This window comes from Typha latifolia, chromosome 6, assembly GCF_019914945.1.
Source record: "Typha latifolia isolate L0001 chromosome 6, TyphaL0001v2, whole genome shotgun sequence".
NCBI lineage: Eukaryota > Viridiplantae > Streptophyta > Magnoliopsida > Poales > Typhaceae > Typha > Typha latifolia.
Window position 1 is genome coordinate 12,294,492 of NC_133091.1, and position 19,072 is coordinate 12,313,563.

Genomic DNA, 19,072 nt, shown 5'->3' on the forward strand with positions numbered 1-19,072 from the left:
TTATGATAAAGATATCATTTTGACATGTTAGAACTTCCATTGCTAACTAATGTTCCTGCTCATTTCATACCTAAAATTTTGATCATGTATGATGTTTTAAACATTCCACCGTCAGTCTTTTAAAACATTATACTCATCTAATTACGTAAAAGAAAGTGTTTAATTCATATATGGTAGCTTCATGAATAAATAACCTGAAAGAGAGATGTCTCTCACACTATAACAGCAAAGACCAGAAGATGGAAGACATGACATCTTATTGCTCTCTTTCAGCGGTGATGTTTTATATATGGATAACCGCAAGTTAATAACTTCTGCATTCTAAGATGTACTCTTGGTACTTGGTACAGTAAGGAAAGGTTTGCAGGTCAATATGAGTCCAACTAATGCAGTCACATTTAAGATGAAGAAGACCATTTGATCACCTGCATGTTAACAAGACATTTAGGTTCTTGGATAGATCACTTGAACATCTAGTCAATTAGACACTATGAAGCTAAATATAATTTTGTTTATGCATTTGAAAGTTAAAAATCAGCAGTGCTCATCTGGGGAAAAAAAAGAAACAGTTACATGCCATGTTAAACAGTTCCCAAACAGGGTTAAGTAATACCTGGTAGAAAGGAAGAATTCTCGTGCTTTTGCGACCATGAAAATCTAGGTGTACACATTGAAATTAAAAAGTTCTAATCAGACAGAAATTTGAGGCATTGGCAAACCAGAATTGCAACTTTATTAACAGAAAAGGTGAAGAATGTGAGACTTGTGGAGGTAAAAATTTCGCTGTTACTACATTATAAAGCTATATTGACATGTAATGGACCACTTTCACTCATTAGATGTTGCAGAATACTTACAAAATTCCTCCACCTGCTGGAGCAATAGCTTTGAAAATAGACATTGCAGTGACTGAGATACCATTTGCGACACCCCTTTGTTCTTGAGTCTGTAAATATAATGTACAAATTAACAGTTTTTTTTTTCTTAACACATATGTACTTGATAGTGAAAGTAAAAATACATATTTGAAACAATGTATTGCCAGAGTTTTTGGAGAAGTAAATACCACGGCTGTATTCTGCAAAATGTTGCACGCGATGATGATGGTTGCCTGTTACAGTAAAAGAGGATGCATTAGAACTCTCACTAACAAGAATCATCAGATTCCTCTAAAAAGTACTGTCAGTTTCTTATGAATTTGATGTTTTGTAAAGAAATGAATTAACAATCTGCTGGAATGGAGTGAACAGGGAAGAAGAGAATGTTAGGAGAGAAGATGGTTTCTACCTGTTTGGATTGATTTTTAGGGAGAGTATAGAAGAAAAGGAGAAGAAAAAAAATGACCATCCATTATCCAAACATAGCTCTTTCAAGGAAGTGATAATGTGGGTTGTTTTTAAACATGGAACTTTTGACTCCTCTTGCTTCTTATGAATCATTTCTTGCATCTAACTCAAAGTTTTGCTTGGGTGTAATTATCTGTCAGTTCTCCTGTCAGGCTGTCCTACATAAACCAGGTGATAGAAATCATACTCACAGAAAAACCATTCTTCAGAAAGGATGCTATGTTGACTATTATCTTGAGTGTGATTCCAGATAGATTAGTCATAAATGGATAGCAGGCAAGCAGTGGAATAGCTAAAACCTGCAGAAAAGAGAGATAAAGAGAGAATGCCATGTAAATGGAAAAATCAATATTAATAAAAAGTAGAAGAATTATAACATGAGGAGGAAGAGGACATCAATTTCAAAGATGGCCCGGATTACTTACCGCTGCTGCACGGAATGGTATGATGGGTCCTACGCGGTCCACAAGAAGTGGATATAGAAGAAGTTGATAAACCAGAAGGCCAAAACCTAACAGTGAATCATCAATTAAACACAGTATACCTTGAACACTAGAAAGTTTGCACTTTAAACACAAAGAGACTTGGTCAAGTAAGAAGAAGTGTTTAACTGGCAGACTGGTAAACTAATTCTTGTCTAGGAGATATAAAGCAAGAGAAAACTCTTTCATCCATTTATCAGCACTGTTAAAGTGAGTATAACCAGTTTAACATACTAGAAGACAGCCATCAATTTACTTAACTCTTGTCAAATCTAATCCATGAAATTATATATTAGAAAGTTATCGAAATCCGGGCATTTGGTCTAGTGGTATGATTCTCGCTTTGGGTGCGAGAGGTCCCGAGTTCGATTCTCGGAATGCCCCTTGTGTAGCACTAATATCTCTACTTTTGTTGGCTGCTCCAGGATTTTTCATATATACTTCAGGACATAAAAAAGTTAAAACAAGGTACCTGAAAAGATGGATTATTCTACCTTCTAGATCAAATTGATCTAATGAAAGCATAATGTGATCCTAAGACCTCTTAGAAAATTTAAGCATCTTCATATATTGAAACTTGAGGCTCATACATGTGTGTATTTTATAAGATGCCTATATTGTGTCACAGTTGAATATTATATACCTGAGATAGAAAGCACCAAACCAACATCTTGAGATGAAAAGCTCAAGCCTCCATATTTTTTATCACTCACAGCCCAGAGAGAGAATATCTGCAGTAAGTGATGCTTAATGAGAAACCATATATTAACCTACTGAATCTATAAAATGAGCAGATTAACATGGAAAAGAGCAAAATATTGAGAAAATTGGTACTTCAAAAAGTTCTTTTCGAGATTATCAGCTAGTAAAACTGTTCTGAATTTTCTTTTCTAAGTCTAAAAGTTTGAGTGAAACACACAAAACAGTGACAAAAGACAAGTCCTGGAATGCTAAAAGTCATGCCATAGCAGCAAGAGAACACTTTCAAATTATATCATACCTCGGCATATGCTGTATCATGAAGAGAGAAAACACAATAAAGTGTGATCGCCGACATCAATGGCCAATTTTTCAGTAAGCTCTTACTAGAAGCCAATCCTCTTCCTTTAGTTGATTCACTGATCACTTCTGAGTCTGACCTCCCACCTACTGATGCCTCTAGAGCTTCAAATGATCCATCTTCTACATCTTTATCATGGTGCATGTGCAAAGTTTCCTAACGTAAACAGTTGGAACAACAAGTAAAAAGCCTTAAATCTTTTCTTTGGTGATTGATACTTGACCAGTTGACAACGAAGATTCAGCAATTGTGTTCAGGAATATGAACAGATATGTTTTGTCACAGGGAACATTGCAGAATGAAACTCTCGGCAGCAAATGGGAAGAAAAGGAATGGAAATGATCAAATGAACCTCTATATGATGCAGGGTAAAGAAGGAATTTTTAGTTTGACTGCTTAAATTATGCGGTAATTTAGAGGGAGGTTCCAAATTATGGATAAATACAATATATCCAAAGAAGATTTCCAATAGCACAACTTTGCTCAGCAAACTACTTAAACTTTGTGCACTATATGTTGAGACCTTATTCTGGGTGATTGAGAAGCTATGTGAGGCAGCAAACACAACCATACCCTGCAAACTAGTTGGTAGTTGATTCTGCTTCTATATATTGATATGATGATTTCACACATTACACACAGATACACAGGTGAAGGGAGGCAAAATTAAGAGGTTAGTTGCAACTTACTGGAAGCCAGAAACAGGCTATGAACGCACCGACTGCAATAAGCGATATGCATAAGCAGGGTAGAAAGTATGGAAACCTAAAATCAGTTGCAAAATAAAAATTTTCATCAAACAAAATAATGGGCCAATAAAACCAAAACAAGAATCGACACCATTTTTACCTCCCAAATAAGGACTCTTGAGAAAATATACTTGGGTACTTTTCAGCAGGCTGATAAAAGTCATATAACAAGCACAGTGAGAAAATGCTAAGATGATGATGATGAAAGAAACAACTAATGGAAATTCTCGTAAATGAAAAAAAAAAAAAAACTACGGTAAAGACTAATGAATTGTCATATGTTTTAAGAAGAAAAAAGGATGCTGACATACTATAAGGGTTCCAAACATTGTAGTGTGAAATAGGAAATAACACAAAGCATACAAGGTATGCGCAAAATTGTTATACCAACAACATATACTCAAGCTATCAAGTCATTTTTTAGAGCCTGCCATTAATATTCTTGAAGGGAGCAAGCAGTCCAATTTCACCTGTGAAAGGAAACCGCCAATAGCTGGACCGATAACCAGAGCAATCGCCCTTGATGAAGTGACCTAAACTTTCACTCATTAGATATATAATTAGGAAGAACAATAAGAATCACAAAAGGAAATTGATGTATGAGAGAAACTTCTTACGAGTGATAATCCTAGAGCTTGATGTTCTTTCCGGCACACTTCTGATGCATATGCCTGAAAATGAAATGAATCAATTTCGATAGGACTAATAACACATCACATGCAGGTTGCCATAATAGTTTGCTTTATTGTTCACATAATGCTAAATACCTTTATTGGTCCTAGTAAACCACAAAGAAGTCCAAGAAGTGCTCTTGTTACAATTGCCATCCAATAACTTGTGCTAAGTCCAAAAAGAGTATTGAAAATGATTCTGAAATTGAAGGCAGACCATACACAGAATTAAGAACTAGGAAAAAAGAAGAGTACAAACCATAAGAATCAAATAAAAATCTAATAATATCTGTCACATATTGGTGCTTCGATATTACTTACACTGAGAGAATACTAATCACTATGACTGGTTTTCTCCCATATCTATCAGCCACCGCCCCCCACAGGACCGCAGTTAAAGTTCTTCCGCACATATAAGCAGCTCCTTTAACCGGAAACAAGGTTTAACAAGTATGGTCTCATAAATGCAAATTTTAACAGACTAGATGAAAAGTTTTCGAGTAGTGTGCGTGTTAGTTGGGTGAGCAATCTGTGTATGTATTAAATGCAACACAACAAATACCCACCCACAAAACCTGCGAAAAATCCAATATCTTCTTCTTGCTTTGCAACGTGCAAATCTCTAATCTGTTTTTGTAATGAAAAGAAAAGCCAACATTAAAAGCTATTTAAGAACTACAAATGGATTATTATTGAGTAAAGGTTTTCTGTTTTGATAGCCTATGAATATTATCCTGGTTACTGAAAAAAAAAAAGTGTTTGCATTGCACGTACCATGAAATATAAGTATGGGAACAATGATTGAATCGGCAAAGCTGAAAAGCAATGGTTTAGCAGTTGCATATTAGTAATAAACAGATGCAGAAAAAGCACTAGAACTTCAAATCGGAGAGGTTTTGGAATGAAAAGGAGAAGTTATTTATTAACATAAGCTAACATGAATAGCATTATTTAATGCAAAACCAGTTTATTCAATATCAGTTCACCTCAGATGATTAGGCAAATGGGTCCATCCACATCAATCAGTTCATTTTGGAACAACACAGAGTGTCCCCATGTATTATTTTAAACATACCGTACTTCTGCGAATTGTGATAGCGATCTGTTCAATCAATTGAATCTAGCGGTGGAACTTCGACATCTAATAGAGATGCCTAATTCTTTGTTTGCTTACTATTAGAAATGCTCTTGTTTGTTATAGCAGCAACTGTCAGCATCTCAACTTTCCACCTCTACTTTTAATAAGTTGTGGTCCTCCACACAAATGAACTAAGTTGGCGATCCCCAGGATACTTTTCTTTTCCCATTTGTTTACTTTGTTATACCATAATTAAACCACTTCTTTCATATGGCAATCAAAGGGAAACACAAAAATACACATCTTTGTTTCTGCATATTATACTGAAATCCAAAAGAAAAAAAAAAATCTAATCCTCACAACAGCAAATGCAACATAACAAAGGAAACCCAATATAAATATTATTAAGAACTCTCACCGGAGCACAATGTGACTACCCATATGTAGAAGAACTCCTTGTATGGTATCCCAGTTTGGATCTCATTCTTCTGGTCAAGCTTACAACCTGGGCAGCTCTCATGGTAGACCTTCTTCAACAATGGCTCGCTTGGTGCCGCCATTTCCGTTTCAAACCCCCTAGTTACTTGGAAACTTTTGACACAAGTTTGAGACAAAGAAAGAGAAGCCAAAGCTCCCCTATTTAAAGGGTAGCACTTGGCGTGCAAGTTGCACCGGTAATTAATTACCACTTCGATATTATCTATTGTCGGCTGGCCAACTTTGAGGGGAGGTAAATAAATCACCAATAGCAGCCGTTGAGCTGCTTCTCTCTCTCTCTCTCTCTCTCTCTCTCTCTCTCTCGATAAATAAAACTACAAAGATAATACCAAACTGGGATAATATATAATTTCTCCCTTTCTTTAATATTTTTATAGCTATTTTTTATTTTATTTTTTCTCATATATCATCAAAAGTTAGATATTAGTGCATACAAAATAACTTCTAAAATGCATGAAGAAGATAATACACTTCCCAGTGGGTAATGTGGATCTGCAAAGATGGATTTGAATACGAAATTGAACTCCAATGGTAGGATATCCCCTCTCAATTAGAAAATTTCAAGTAGGGCTTGTGTAATTTAATTATATTTAATTTTTTTGACTTAGTATATAAAATTGACTGTATGTATTTTTTTTATTGTATATAAAATTTATATATACGGTGCAAACTATAGTTTATTATTATAAATTTAAAATTTTAAATATAATTAAATAGCAGAAGGCCCCTTATGAATTGGCTAATGTCTTATTTATGAGCAACTTTGTGATTTTTAATACCTACATTAGAGCATGTGAAATCATAGTGACACCTTGAGAATATAAGTTTGTCATATAATTGCATGCATGCAACTTGAATGAGTAATTGTAATCATGATTAGAAATAATCAATCAATCAATTCATTTAGAATAATTAGTATACTACACTCCACATCTAATCTTTATTATCATTCTCACATCTTATATATATGAATATTTTTTAAAATATCATGATGTTAAATTAGATAATTATTATATATATATATATATATATATATATATATAACTGATATTAAAACTATTGTCAACCTTAGTGCATGGTACGTTATATATAGGAAAGGCCAAGGATCTACCACGTGTAATTTGCAATTAAATCCAAAGTGGGCCTAAAAATATATTAAAGGACATGGTTTCTATTCTCTGAAAAAGATCATTTTGGCCCCTAATGGAGAACTTAAATTGACATTGGTACCTTCATGTACAACATTCCATAGACGAGGAAGTTTCCTTCTGAAAGCATCCCTTCTCCAATCCTCTTCAAACTCTCTCTTTTGTTGGTCGGCTTGAGATGATACATTGATACCATGCAAATATATATATATATATATGAGATATAATTTATTGGTTGAAGGTGACAGAAGTCTTTTGCATGGTAGGAAGGGGAATGATGCCAAATTGTAAGAAATCTTTGTGATCTTTTTGTTGGACTAAGAAGATTTTGAATCAGGAAGCAACGAGGAAGGTACATGGATGTACTCATGATGGTGTTGTCTTAGTGTAGTTGCCATCAAACACGGTGTAGACATCGTTTTAATTAGATGGAATAAGTGTGATATTTCTACGATAAATATTCTTTATTCTAAAATTATTCAAATTTTTACTAATGTCGCATTAGATGTTCGGTGCATCAGTTGACGATCGAGCCGATGATTTAGGCAACCTAATATTCTAAATATTCATTTTCACAAGGTACGATTCTCACCTAAGATTTTAAAAATCTAATCCATCGTTCTCTACTAGCTTTTAAGGATCTAGAGAAGATGGACTAACTCTTCCAGGCCAAATAAAGTGACAGAGAAGTTTGATATCTAATGCCTGACGCTAGAAGAAGATACTCCTCCAATACTAAGTCTCCATCAACTACAAAGACGTGAAGAGAGAAAGATGAACCTACTAAGGATTGGGTAATATCGTTAGGCCTGGTCTGTTTTGAGTTAACGGGGAACTTAATCAAATATTTTAATTAATTTTTTTGTAATCAAATTCAGTCTCTAATAAATAAATAAATAATATTGATAAATATATCTTACCTCTTGTACTTATGCTCAAAATTATTTTGCCCTCCTATATTTAAAAAAGTCTCAAACTAGTCCATACACTTATGAGTAAAATAAAACAGTTAGTTTTTCAGTTAAACTTAACTGAATGATATTAAAATAACTAAAACACTCATATCGTGTTTATTAGAGTAAACATACATATTTTGATATAATATAACAAAATGATCAAAATAGCCATAATACTCGGTTAATTTTAATAGAAAAATTAACAACCTCATTTTAGTTATAAGTAAAGAGACTGATTTGAGACTTTTTAAAGTACAAGAGAGTAAATTAATTTTGAGCATAAATATAGATAAGATGTATTTAACCCTAAATAATAATATATAAGTTCTAATATTATTTTATATTAATTCAAATTTTCCTCTTGACATAACTTCGGACTATCAATTTCCAATCTTTGTCAATCTTTTCTCTCTTTTCTCTCCTCTCTCTATCAATTAGGGTATCAAATTGTGTGACCAAGACTTTGTCCTCTGCCATGTAACATCATATGTTACAATTTTGAACAAAATTCCATCCCAAACAACAAGCAAACAATTTATGGACTCACAACCTAATATTGGTTTCCTTAGAGGGCAAGTACTTAGATTCATTAAAATAATAATACTCATTATTAATGTTCTAATCGCAATTTGACCACAATAATTGCTTGGTTTATTTATTTGATGCTTCTACCAATGTTTTGAGTCTTTTAAAGACGACTAAAAATATTAGATTAGAAACCAAGGCTATAAAGTTGTGGAATGAGTAGAGATGCACCGGATTAGTAGCTAATTATACTTAGATATTTTTATATAATTGCTAGTGAAAACTTTTAAAATATTACATTGTTCATGAATTCCTAAATATATCATAATTACCTTTAAAATTATTTTTCTCTTTTAAGAATATCATTTTTGATTAAAATTAAATTTAGATAAAAATAAATTGTTTAAAATTAATTCGTAAGAGTTATATTATTATAATCGCTAGAGGAAGGGCTTGAACCTTCGACCTTGTGGTTAACAGCCACACGCTCTAACCAACTGAGCTACCCCAGCTTATATTAGTTCTTAAGTTATTTTTAAAATTCAAACTTTTAATAAAGGAATGAAAAATTAACTTTGGATTAATAGATGCATGTAATTAGATTAAGAATATGGTACCAAATATTTCATCTACCGAGGCCCGTGATCACAAATTTTTTTTTTTCTTTCTGTTTCTTTTCTCTCACTGCTATTAAGAAAGCTCACATGAGTTGGTAGTAGGGATTTACCTCTACCTGGGTGGAGTCTGTTCTATTAGTTAGTAGATATTTTGTACAGGGATACACAAGAGTATTTTGTCTAGGTATGATGTATCTGACCTTTTTTACTCTCTTTTTGTGGTAATATAAGTACTTTCTTACCCAAAAAACAAAGAAAAAGAAGCCCAAACAGGCCTAATAAGCATTGAATGTAAGATATATATTGGGCCAGTTTGGGCTTCTCTTTGGATTGTTTAAATTCCGTAGAATATAGTGGCAGAAATTTCTAACCGAGGAGCACAATTCACTTAATTATTTTCTAGAAAGATCTTCTTTCTTTTCTCCTCCTTGCCAATATGATATCCATCTTAAAACTCCTATCATAATAGATATAGGAAGAAGGCCTGATTAGAATTAGTGGGTCTCGGAGCCTTGACCTTAGCCTGAATATCACGCCTGAGCTCACTAATAAAGATATTTTTTAACACCAAGTTTAACCAATTAGTGACTCGATTGCAAATTTGTTTGAACTTTTCCGCGTAAACTTGAACCGCTATTGACTAAGTCAACTTAGTAAAAATAGTCTAAAAGTCTTTGTACTGAGTCGGACCAAATTAAGCACAGATTGTATCCGTAAAGTTCTGTCAAAATTCGAATGATCTAACCAGCTTAATTGACTTGTATCATCTAATCGACATACCCTCCGAATAGAATGATGCTAGCTTGACCTTCTGGTTAGTCGGACGTGCATGAAAAACTGTTTCGCTAAATAGGTCCACTATAGCGGGTCTCTAAAGAATTTTAAAAAAAATCAAATTTGATGGTCCAATCTCAAAATATCTGGTGCATGATAAAACAAAAAAAAACATTGATTTGTGAATAATGAAAACCTAGTTAGAGGTGAAGACGAAGTACGGAAATAGAACCATGAAAATGGACGTTTCACATTCTTAAGGATAATAATTGCAATTTGCAGGGGGTAATTTGCTTAAAAAAATACTTATCTATTTGGAGGTGCGGGGAATCGAACCCCGTGCCTCTCGCATGCGAAGCGAGCGCTCTACCATATGAGCTACACCCCCATTTTGTTCATTTCTTATAATTATTTAATTACTAATTAATATTTATTAAATTTTCTATTACATGAGTATGATCCAACCCCGTTATAATCTGTAGCTTAAGAAAGTTACGTTAGTTATTCAATCTATATTATCGATTAGCATATCTAACACTTTTATTGTTTACAAGTGTAATATATCATTAATATTCTACATGGAAAAATAAAAAAATAAAAAGAAAAGTAAGGAAAAAAAAAAGAGGATGGAAAATGGGCCCCCAGTCCCACTAACTGGGCTGGCCAAAAATAAAAAAGGTTCAAGATAAACTTATAGTCATGCGCACTAAATTTTGGACCCCACCAAAGGGGAATTTTGAGGCATGCAGGCTATGAATCAAACGATCATAATTCCAATTTGCAATCAAGCTACAATTTTAGACGGCTCAACAGTCAACCCACATAAGTAACGTGTCAAACCCTTCCAATGGCCAAACGTGTAATAACCGACTTTTGTAGGGACCAAAATGAGAAATTTCCCTTTTCAACTTGTCCCTCTTTCCTCGTGCGACGAGAAGCGTTGAGATCCCGGATCTCTGACACACTCCAGCTCACCAACGATTGGACCGAATTATAAAAAAGAAATTTCTTTTTTTTATTATATACTTACCTAATTTTGTGATTATAAAAACAACGTATATATATATATTTTAACATATAGTTAAGAATATGTAGATGAGTGAAATTAAGTATAGATATAAATTACCTGAATAATTTTGTGAGACAAAAATGAAAAGGAAATTAAAATTTTAAATTCAAATAAGAGGTAATTTTCTATTTTTTAAAAGTAATATAAATATTATGAAGTTAAATGCAAAATGCATGGGTCAAGGCATTAAAATGGAAATGTACGATTTCAATAATTAAATATTGAGATGATAGGGTTAAAAGTAATAATATTGGCAAAGTTAGGGTGTATTTAGTAAAATATATAAAAGAAAAATGGCATAAAACGATAAAAGCAATAAATAAACTAAATTTCGGACCACCTGAGATCGGAATTATCGAGAGAGGGAGAGAGAGAGGAGTCAAAGAACGGAGTAGGCGTCGCCATCTTCCCAATCCTTGCTATGAGATTTTTTCTCCCCTCCAAATTCTAGGGTTTCTCCTTTCTTGCCGCCGAATTGAGGGATCCTCTCGTCCGGGATCGCTCCAAGATCGTTCCTTTCCCTCTCGATCTACGAATCCCTCCTCGGTGTTGGTCCTCCACTTGTCGTTTGTACTCTTCTGCTGCCGTCCCTCTTTACCTCTCTGCTTCTGGCGAGGGCTCGTGGCCTGAGGCGCTTTGCTTCTGCTGTACGGATAAGGGTTGGAGACTTGTCTTTCTCGGTGGTGGGTTTGCTGTTGTTTTGCCTCTTTTAGAAAGGTTGCTGCTTTGGTTATTCCGGAATCCTCTTCTTGGAGCTAGAAAGGTGCTGCCTTTCGGTGGAAATTGGGGTTCCTGGGTTGCGATTTGATCTGGACTTTTGGGAGTGGTGGTGAGGATGATGGTGGTTGTGGATGGGGAGTAGGAAAGTTGGGGTTGGCGCAGAAGATGGTAAGGGAGCCGTTGGAGGGATGCCGGGATTCGCGTCTTCGATTCCAGGAGCTCAAACAGTGTATGTGGATCATTTCTTGGCACTTTATGATCTTTGGATTGATTTTAATGGTGAATTTTTTTTTTGTGGTGATTTAGCTCTATGCAGCTTATGATCATACTCAAATTATTCGTAGTTATTTGAGTTCGTTGCTATTTTATTTACTTTATTTTCTCGTTCCATGGGATGAAAGATGTCTCTTTTTCTTCATGTTCCCGTTAGTGGAACTGCAAAAGTGCAGTAGGGCACGCATTACTGATACCTTCATTTAGTTGCGTAGTACAACAGTACGGTGAGGTTTAGGTTTTCCGCATTAGGCTAGTTGAGATATTAAATCCCTATGCGGGAGCATTATTTTTAATAGGCTCTCTATGGATTTGCCTATTTGTTGCATGAGGAAGGATTCAACAGAGAAGAGTCTCTATAGAAATTTGTTGTTGATAATGTAACATTTTGATCAAACCTTTATTATAGTTGGGTCTATGTTGGAAGTAGTACAAAATGTATTCCAAAAGCAGGTAGCTGCATTTCTAAACTGAATTAAGATTGTGGTATGATGAATTCAATGTTGAAATGCCAATGGTCTCACAATAACAAGTTATCTTATGAGTAATACCATGAATCATCTTAGAGTTAATGTTGGTGATGATTTTTATACAGGATATTGGATAATTTAGGATAATCATGCTCATTAGTTGACATGGTCATGCATGACAAATATGTCTTGAGTGTCACAATGTATTCCTGTCTTAGAGTTGGTCTGGAAGTTGATTTTGGGTAGGTTAGGAAAATCGGATGCAAATTAGTTGACATGGTACTTTATTTTGTTACACACTCTTATGAGCAGAAGAACACTCTTTATTTTCTTTTCTTTTTTTGCTGTTGTTCCAGGGTATAGTTATGTTCATGGAAAAGTTGCCAGAGACAAAGTAGGAAGAACACTACATTTCTTGCTAATATTGTACGAATAGTTATAGTATTGTACAAGGGTAACCATTCAGTTAGTAAATGTGTAGATCCATCAAGAAAGAGATAATTAAAGATTATCATTCAATTTATTATGTGTAGATCCTAGCAATCATGGGATATTTTGGTTAGGGAGTTGACTTGACATTTAATTATTTGGTGGCTTTCCTGGACAAAGGGATAATGAAGCAGTTGATAATTTGTAGCATTTCTGTTAAGAAGATACTGTCAGATCAATACTGTACAGAATTGCAAATGTATAGAAAGATGTGCTATTTGATCTCATAGAGACACTGCACCATGACTGATTATAATACTCATGAGCTTGCCAAACTGCCTCCTTTTGCCTGTCTCATCAGATGAAAGTTTTAATTTGTTATAACTCAGTATAATTGTTCAGCTATTTGTTACTATCTTCTCTGCGATATTTTTCCATGTTAGACTAATGCTTCTCTTTGCATCTCTAAGTGTTGCAGAGGGAAACAGAATGCACCCTTCTAGAATTTCAGAATTTGAGGCAATTCATCAAACTATTGGATTTCGAGTAGACGATGCTTCTGATATAAGCAGAAGTATGTTCTTGTTTCCTTGGTTGGACATGTACTTGCCTAAAGTGCCCCTATCATTCCATATATTCTTATTGCATTCCACAATATACTCGTGGTGGTCATATGATATAGTCTAACATTATGTGCATTGGTTCTTCCTCTAATTGAAATAGGATATGGTTCAGTACTGACATAAAAGGAAATTGGTTCCCTGTGGTTGAACTAAGCTACGTATGAGCAATTATCGGAACCTAGTAGATCCTATTATACTTACACTTTCTCTGTCCTTTCGCAGATCCTGCGTATAATATAAAGTCAAGTGGACAAGCTGTTGGTTCCGATCTGCCTCATTTTGGTGCTTTTACTAAAGTGAGCACTAGCTTATCTTAATGTATCACATGCTCTTACTGTCCAGAAAGTTACATCTGTTTATGCCTGCTGTTGACGTCCTGAATTGATTCTTTGCCATTTACAGGCTCTCACCTCGACTGATAATACTCCATCAGCTAGAGTTGGGTCTCTGACAGTGCCCCAAGAAAAGGGACAGCAACCTAATCTGGTGCCATTTTCTAGTGGTCATTTTGAGAACTGGGGCGAGTCCACAATGGCAGATGGAAGTCCTAGGACTGACACATCTACGGATGTCGACACTGATGAGAAGAACCAGAGGGTTGATCCACTTCCTGCATTTCCCTTTTTATTTATATCATTGGTGCTCCTGATGATTTTATTATTTTATTATTTGTATAATAAGATGGTTGAAAACATAAACACTTTGGCAGAGCATATAAATGACAATTTTGAGCAGTAGATATCATATGAATACAGAGAATGGCACTGTTAGAAGATGAAAGATGAGGTGAACTATTTCATACACTTCTGCCGAGTGCAATGTAGTGATGTATGAAATTATGAATATACAGTGAAGATTATCCTATTGAGAGAAAATGAAGAGGGGGGAGGGTATATGATATATTATATATCTCTAAATTGTCAACTTTAGGACTTATATCATAGTGTAACCCATCATTAGGTAGAATGTCTTCCATTTACTGTGAAGAAGCATCTCATAGTGATTAGTTCATCTAAGGTGAAATGAAGCTTGCTAATTATTTAGACCTAAAATGTATTTGTAGTGTGATATTTAACTGGAAGTAGCTTGAAATGAGATTGAGAGTAAATTCCAAGGATCTTATGGAAGTTGCATAGGTTAATTCTTAAGGGGATCCATTTTGCTTTTTGCAGATTGCGTCAGAAACAGGATTAGCATGTCATTAGTAGAGAATTTTTTTTAATATAGACATAAGATCGTACTTTGTCAGGTGTCATTTGTTCTACTTACAGATAATTGTCTTGTGATTTCATCCATGGAATCGAGAAATATTTGCCCACCAAGCTCATGCATCCTAGCTTTGTACTTGAGCTATAACTTTTTATTTGTTTTCTTTTTAGCTTCCATAATATGGTCTGTGTGCAGTTATAGTTGTCATTTCCTGCAGGTTTTTATCTTATACAGAATTTTTAGCTTGTTGACAAATCAAGTTCTCATTTTATTGTTTAATACATCTGAATTTCTTGTCTGTATTTAAAGTATTTTTAAGCCTGATTAATTATGATCTTTAAGGAGTATGGTCAATTTTTATCAGTTAGTTGATTATTCTTGTTTATCATTTCCAATGCGCAGATGGAACAAGGACAAGCTGCTGCTGTCGTGATGTCTGATTCTAGTGACAGATCGAAGGACAGATCTGGGGACCAAAAAGTAATAACTCTGCCTCCTGTAAGCTGCAAGTTTGTTTGGTAGTCATAAATAGAATTTCTAATTATCTGTTCAAACTTTTTGTCATAATAGACGCTCCGCCGGCTTGCTCAAAATCGTGAAGCTGCCAGAAAAAGTCGTTTGAGAAAAAAGGTATCTTGATATAATTTTGACACTTTCTTCTTTTCACATTGAACATGAGTTTCTTTTTTTTTTCCCCTAAAAATAAGTAACTTATCTTCCAAACTTCTTTTAATGGGGTCACCCGCTCAATTACGTTGTATTTGGTTGATAGTACAATAGCTTCACTGTATTCATATCCCCTATTGCCGAATAATTAAGATTCATTAATATAAATTGATATTTTCTGGACTTTTCACTAGCTAAATGTTTATTCATACTCCCCATGTTTTTTCTGTGGAAAATAAGTTGTTGCCCTATATCTCAACATGAGATGATCAAGAAGAGTGGTGACAATGGGCACCAGAAGGGGCTGCTACTTATCTTTTAGTGTCAGATGTTCCTCTAAACCAAGGTGAAAGGGAATATGGGTGCTGAATGTTGATGCTTAATGGTACCGAAACTATTTCTAATTTCCCTCCAATTGGTTAGAGAAAGAAGCTAGATAATATGCTTATAATCCTTTATGAACTAGTCTGGGGTAATAGACAGTCAGTTATCTCTAGCAATAGTCCAAGTGGCATCTATTGCCTTCAAACAAGCATGGAATTGTAAAGTGAATCTCTTTGTGTGAGACTATGGTTAAAGAAGGCCTAGACAGGGTCCGTTGATGTCCAAAAATGGGAAAAAAGGGGATGCTCCACATAGTATGAAACTATGAATTGAACTGTGTGAAATCAGCAGCAGCTATTGGTTTATTTATGTTGAAGAGTAGCCATATGGCATTAAATGGCAGAAAGTCATGAAGGAAAGCAACCACTCTGATCAAAGCTGGAAACAATGATGAAGAAATTCAAACTCTCAATATCTCCTTCTAGAAGTTTAACTATAATTAAACTCTAATGCTTACCTAAATCATCAGGAAGAAGGATGTCTAGCTTCATTCACCACGACGGATCTTTTGGTACACAGTACAATGCTTTTAAATCTAACAAAACTCTTCTGACTGCATGACATGTGAATATTAAAATATGAACAGAAATTATGTTGCTGCTAATTTATGCTCTTTGAAGCTCTCATTAAAGATGTAGGAACTAGGAAAGAATAAAGAACTCTAGTTTGGAGTAAAATGTTTGAATGATGAGTCAGATAGTAGTTGCTAGGGTCCAATATATGATGTATATCTGTATTCAGATATTGGTATCGTAAAAAGTTACTTTGACCTTGATAGAACCCAATGAATATGAAATATATTTGATCTTGCAGTTAATGTGTATCCATATAGTGCACATATTTACTATATTATTCCTTATCTGGGCAATAAGCAAGATAGTTTTGTTTGCTCCTTTTAAAGGAAATCTGCTCAGTGCTACTCATATATGTCAAGATTTTTTATATTCATTGTATTCACATTTTCTCCCATTTGATCTCAGTTCTTGTATTTGGTTGGCAATTTGTTGCCAATACATTGTTAGGAACCTTGTCAACTTGCTTCTTTTTTTTTAGATATGATACTGATAATGATCATTTTATACAAGGCATATGTTCAACAACTAGAGAACAGTAGGCTGAAACTTACGCAATTAGAGCAAGAACTCCAACGAGCTCGCCAGCAGGTACACTTTTGTTAATTCATACTCTACCCATCTTATAGATGCCATTCTCTGGTGAGTCTGGCCTGAAGATTGATATCTAGTTTCTTTACCTAGAATTTTTTTTGACAGGGTATCTTCATTTCTAGCTCTGGAGATCAGTCCCATGCAATGAGTGGAAATGGTAATTGCAGTTGTCTTTTTAAATTTTCATTCTATTTCCTTTCCAATCTGCTGAGAAACTGCCATTGAAATGTTTAGGTTTTAGATAGTATATTCAGTACCAGTGATACTGTTTGACATTATACAATCTTATGCTAGGTCGAGTCTTAGTTGCCTATTCATTCGAAAAGAAATAACTGTAAGTTGTTTTATAGGGGCTTTGGCTTTTGACCTAGAATATGCTCGGTGGCTGGAAGAGCATAATAGACAGATAAATGAGCTAAGGGCTGCAGTAAATGCCCATGCAAGTGATGATGATCTCCGAGTTACTGTAGAAGGCATCATGACGCACTATGATGAAATCTTCAGGCTCAAGGGTATTGCTTCTAAGGCAGATGTATTTCACATATTATCAGGCATGTGGAAGACACCAGCAGAGAGATGTTTTCTCTGGCTTGGTGGTTTCCGTTCGTCAGAGCTTTTAAAGGTGAAAATTTTGTACTTTAGTCCTTGCTTAAAGTTCTACTAGAGAAAAATAAGTTTAGTTAAAATAAATTAGAAGGAACCACTATCCTTGAAGATAGTTATATTCATATTTTTGAATATAGAGTTACATTTATATAGAGTTTAATTTATGTGATGACAGGAAGCAACAGAGAAAAGGAGAAAATAATCTGTGAATGTCAGAAATGAGTTAAATAGAAATTCTGAGGTTTACAGCAGATTGACCAATTTATTATTGTTGATTTGTTTATTACTTATGGTGCCACATTTTGCAGCTACTTATAAATCAGCTAGAGCCTCTAACAGAGCAACAATTGATGGGGTTATGCAATCTTCAGCAATCTTCTCAACAGGCTGAGGATGCTCTATCTCAAGGTATGGAGGCATTGCAACAATCCTTGGCAGAAACATTGGCTGGGTCTCTTGGACCAACAGGGTCTTCAGGGAATGTTGCAAACTACATGGGCCAGATGGCCATGGCCATGGGGAAACTTGGAACCCTTGAGAACTTCCTTCGTCAGGTAAAATCTTGTGGATCTTGCGAATTAAATTTGTTTATGGTATATTGTACAGAGTTATGTAACTATTGCTATTTATTCATTATGGAAGTTGTTCATCTATGGTATTCAAATGTATTTCTGGTTCGCAGTGTCTCAAGTATAGTACAATCTTCATGGTTTTAATAGGAAATAATTTGTTATAAAATGTATTGCCCTTACTTTTTCCAGGCCGACAACCTGCGGCAGCAGACCTTGCGACAGTTGCATAAAACGTTAACGATCCGTCAATCTGCACGTGCTCTACTTGCAATAAGCGATTATTTCTCAAGGCTGCGTGCCTTGAGTTCTCTATGGCTTGCTCGGCCACGGGAGTAGGAGCAAAATTGATTCAGTTCAGATGTTTCTTGGCATCTTTTGAGGGTTTGTCATTCATACAGTTCCATCTGGCAATCACATTGGTTCCAAGAGAGATCTGGTGGTGATAGGATGCGAGGGTGATGCTGGAGCTTCACATCTAGTAATTTATAGTTGGGTTAACAATTATTTTCTCACTGTATCATTATCTAGTGCAAGTATGGTCTTTTGTTGTTCCCTATGCTTGTTAGTCCCACTGCTCTTAGTTGCAGTAATGTTGTTGTACACTCTCTAACTTAGCGTACCAATGGTGAAGCACCACGTCTTCCATGACATAGCAGCAGTTGCTTCTTTAAGCTTGGCTTGTATCAAAATTATCTGGATGGATTGTGGTATACTTGCAATTCCAATAAAAGTTTGTGGAACAAGTACTCATTCTCTATGGTTATTCCGTTCCATATCTTTTCAGGGTCATTCTTTTGAGATTTGTAAAGGGAATAACTCTATTCACATTTTAGGGAGAGGAAGAGTTTACACTCTGTGTGATCATGGGACTTCTAGAGAGAAATGAGGAGTAGTTGTACTCCTTGACATGGAAATTCTTAGCAGAGGTTAAAACTAAATATTGTAAATATAATGGGTAAATTATAGTTTACTCTTGTGTAA

General features: G+C 34.9%; 2 protein-coding genes and 3 non-coding genes across 5 annotated transcripts; 2 read left to right on the forward strand and 3 right to left on the reverse strand.

Moving 5' to 3' along the window:
* Nucleotides 1-141: 141 nt before the first annotated feature.
* Nucleotides 142-6,082, reverse strand: LOC140790625 (probable peptide/nitrate transporter At3g43790). The gene is made up of 17 exons (XM_073140778.1): nt 5,805-6,082; nt 5,083-5,123; nt 4,875-4,935; nt 4,630-4,732; nt 4,405-4,507; nt 4,255-4,308; nt 4,108-4,170; nt 3,738-3,787; nt 3,578-3,653; nt 2,829-3,044; nt 2,472-2,559; nt 1,772-1,857; nt 1,538-1,645; nt 1,067-1,111; nt 858-946; nt 614-657; nt 142-425 (listed from the first exon to the last, which is right to left on the reverse strand). Exons 1-17 carry the CDS (start codon nt 5,944-5,946, stop codon nt 322-324), a joined length of 1,473 nt encoding a protein of 490 aa, XP_072996879.1. The 5' UTR covers nt 5,947-6,082; the 3' UTR covers nt 142-321.
* TRNAP-UGG (transfer RNA proline (anticodon UGG)) lies at nt 2,141-2,212 on the forward strand. Its single transcript has one exon. It is a non-coding gene; the product is annotated as a tRNA-Pro (tRNA).
* A 2,869-nt stretch (nt 6,083-8,951) lies between the features above and the next one.
* Nucleotides 8,952-9,025, reverse strand: TRNAN-GUU (transfer RNA asparagine (anticodon GUU)). Its single transcript has one exon. It is a non-coding gene; the product is annotated as a tRNA-Asn (tRNA).
* A 1,194-nt stretch (nt 9,026-10,219) lies between these two features.
* Nucleotides 10,220-10,292, reverse strand: TRNAA-CGC (transfer RNA alanine (anticodon CGC)). Its single transcript has one exon. It is a non-coding gene; the product is annotated as a tRNA-Ala (tRNA).
* Nucleotides 10,293-11,299: 1,007 nt separating this feature from the next.
* LOC140790235 (transcription factor TGA2.2-like) lies at nt 11,300-18,848 on the forward strand. Its single transcript, XM_073140221.1, has 11 exons — nt 11,300-11,922; nt 13,336-13,439; nt 13,711-13,784; nt 13,891-14,085; nt 15,100-15,177; nt 15,268-15,327; nt 16,833-16,910; nt 17,019-17,070; nt 17,264-17,535; nt 17,828-18,073; nt 18,281-18,848. Exons 1-11 carry the CDS (start codon nt 11,825-11,827, stop codon nt 18,425-18,427), a joined length of 1,404 nt encoding a protein of 467 aa, XP_072996322.1. The 5' UTR covers nt 11,300-11,824; the 3' UTR covers nt 18,428-18,848.
* Nucleotides 18,849-19,072: the final 224 nt, after the last annotated feature.

Excerpts from the sequence above, each read along its gene's own strand:
- LOC140790625 (XM_073140778.1), bottom strand. The coding sequence starts at position 5,946 with ATGGCGGCACCAAGCGAGCCATTGTTGAAGAAGGTCTACCATGAGAGC. Across the intron at positions 4,309-4,404 it reads GTTTACTAGGACCAATAAAG|GCATATGCATCAGAAGTGTG; the intron begins GTATTTAGCATT and ends TTTCATTTTCAG. Across the intron at positions 1,858-2,471 it reads TTTGGTGCTTTCTATCTCAG|GTTTTGGCCTTCTGGTTTAT; the intron begins GTATATAATATT and ends ATTCACTGTTAG.
- LOC140790235 (XM_073140221.1), top strand. The coding sequence starts at position 11,825 with ATGGGGAGTAGGAAAGTTGGGGTTGGCGCAGAAGATGGTAAGGGAGCC. Across the intron at positions 15,328-16,832 it reads AAAGTCGTTTGAGAAAAAAG|GCATATGTTCAACAACTAGA; the intron begins GTATCTTGATAT and ends ATTTTATACAAG. Across the intron at positions 18,074-18,280 it reads TTGAGAACTTCCTTCGTCAG|GCCGACAACCTGCGGCAGCA; the intron begins GTAAAATCTTGT and ends TACTTTTTCCAG.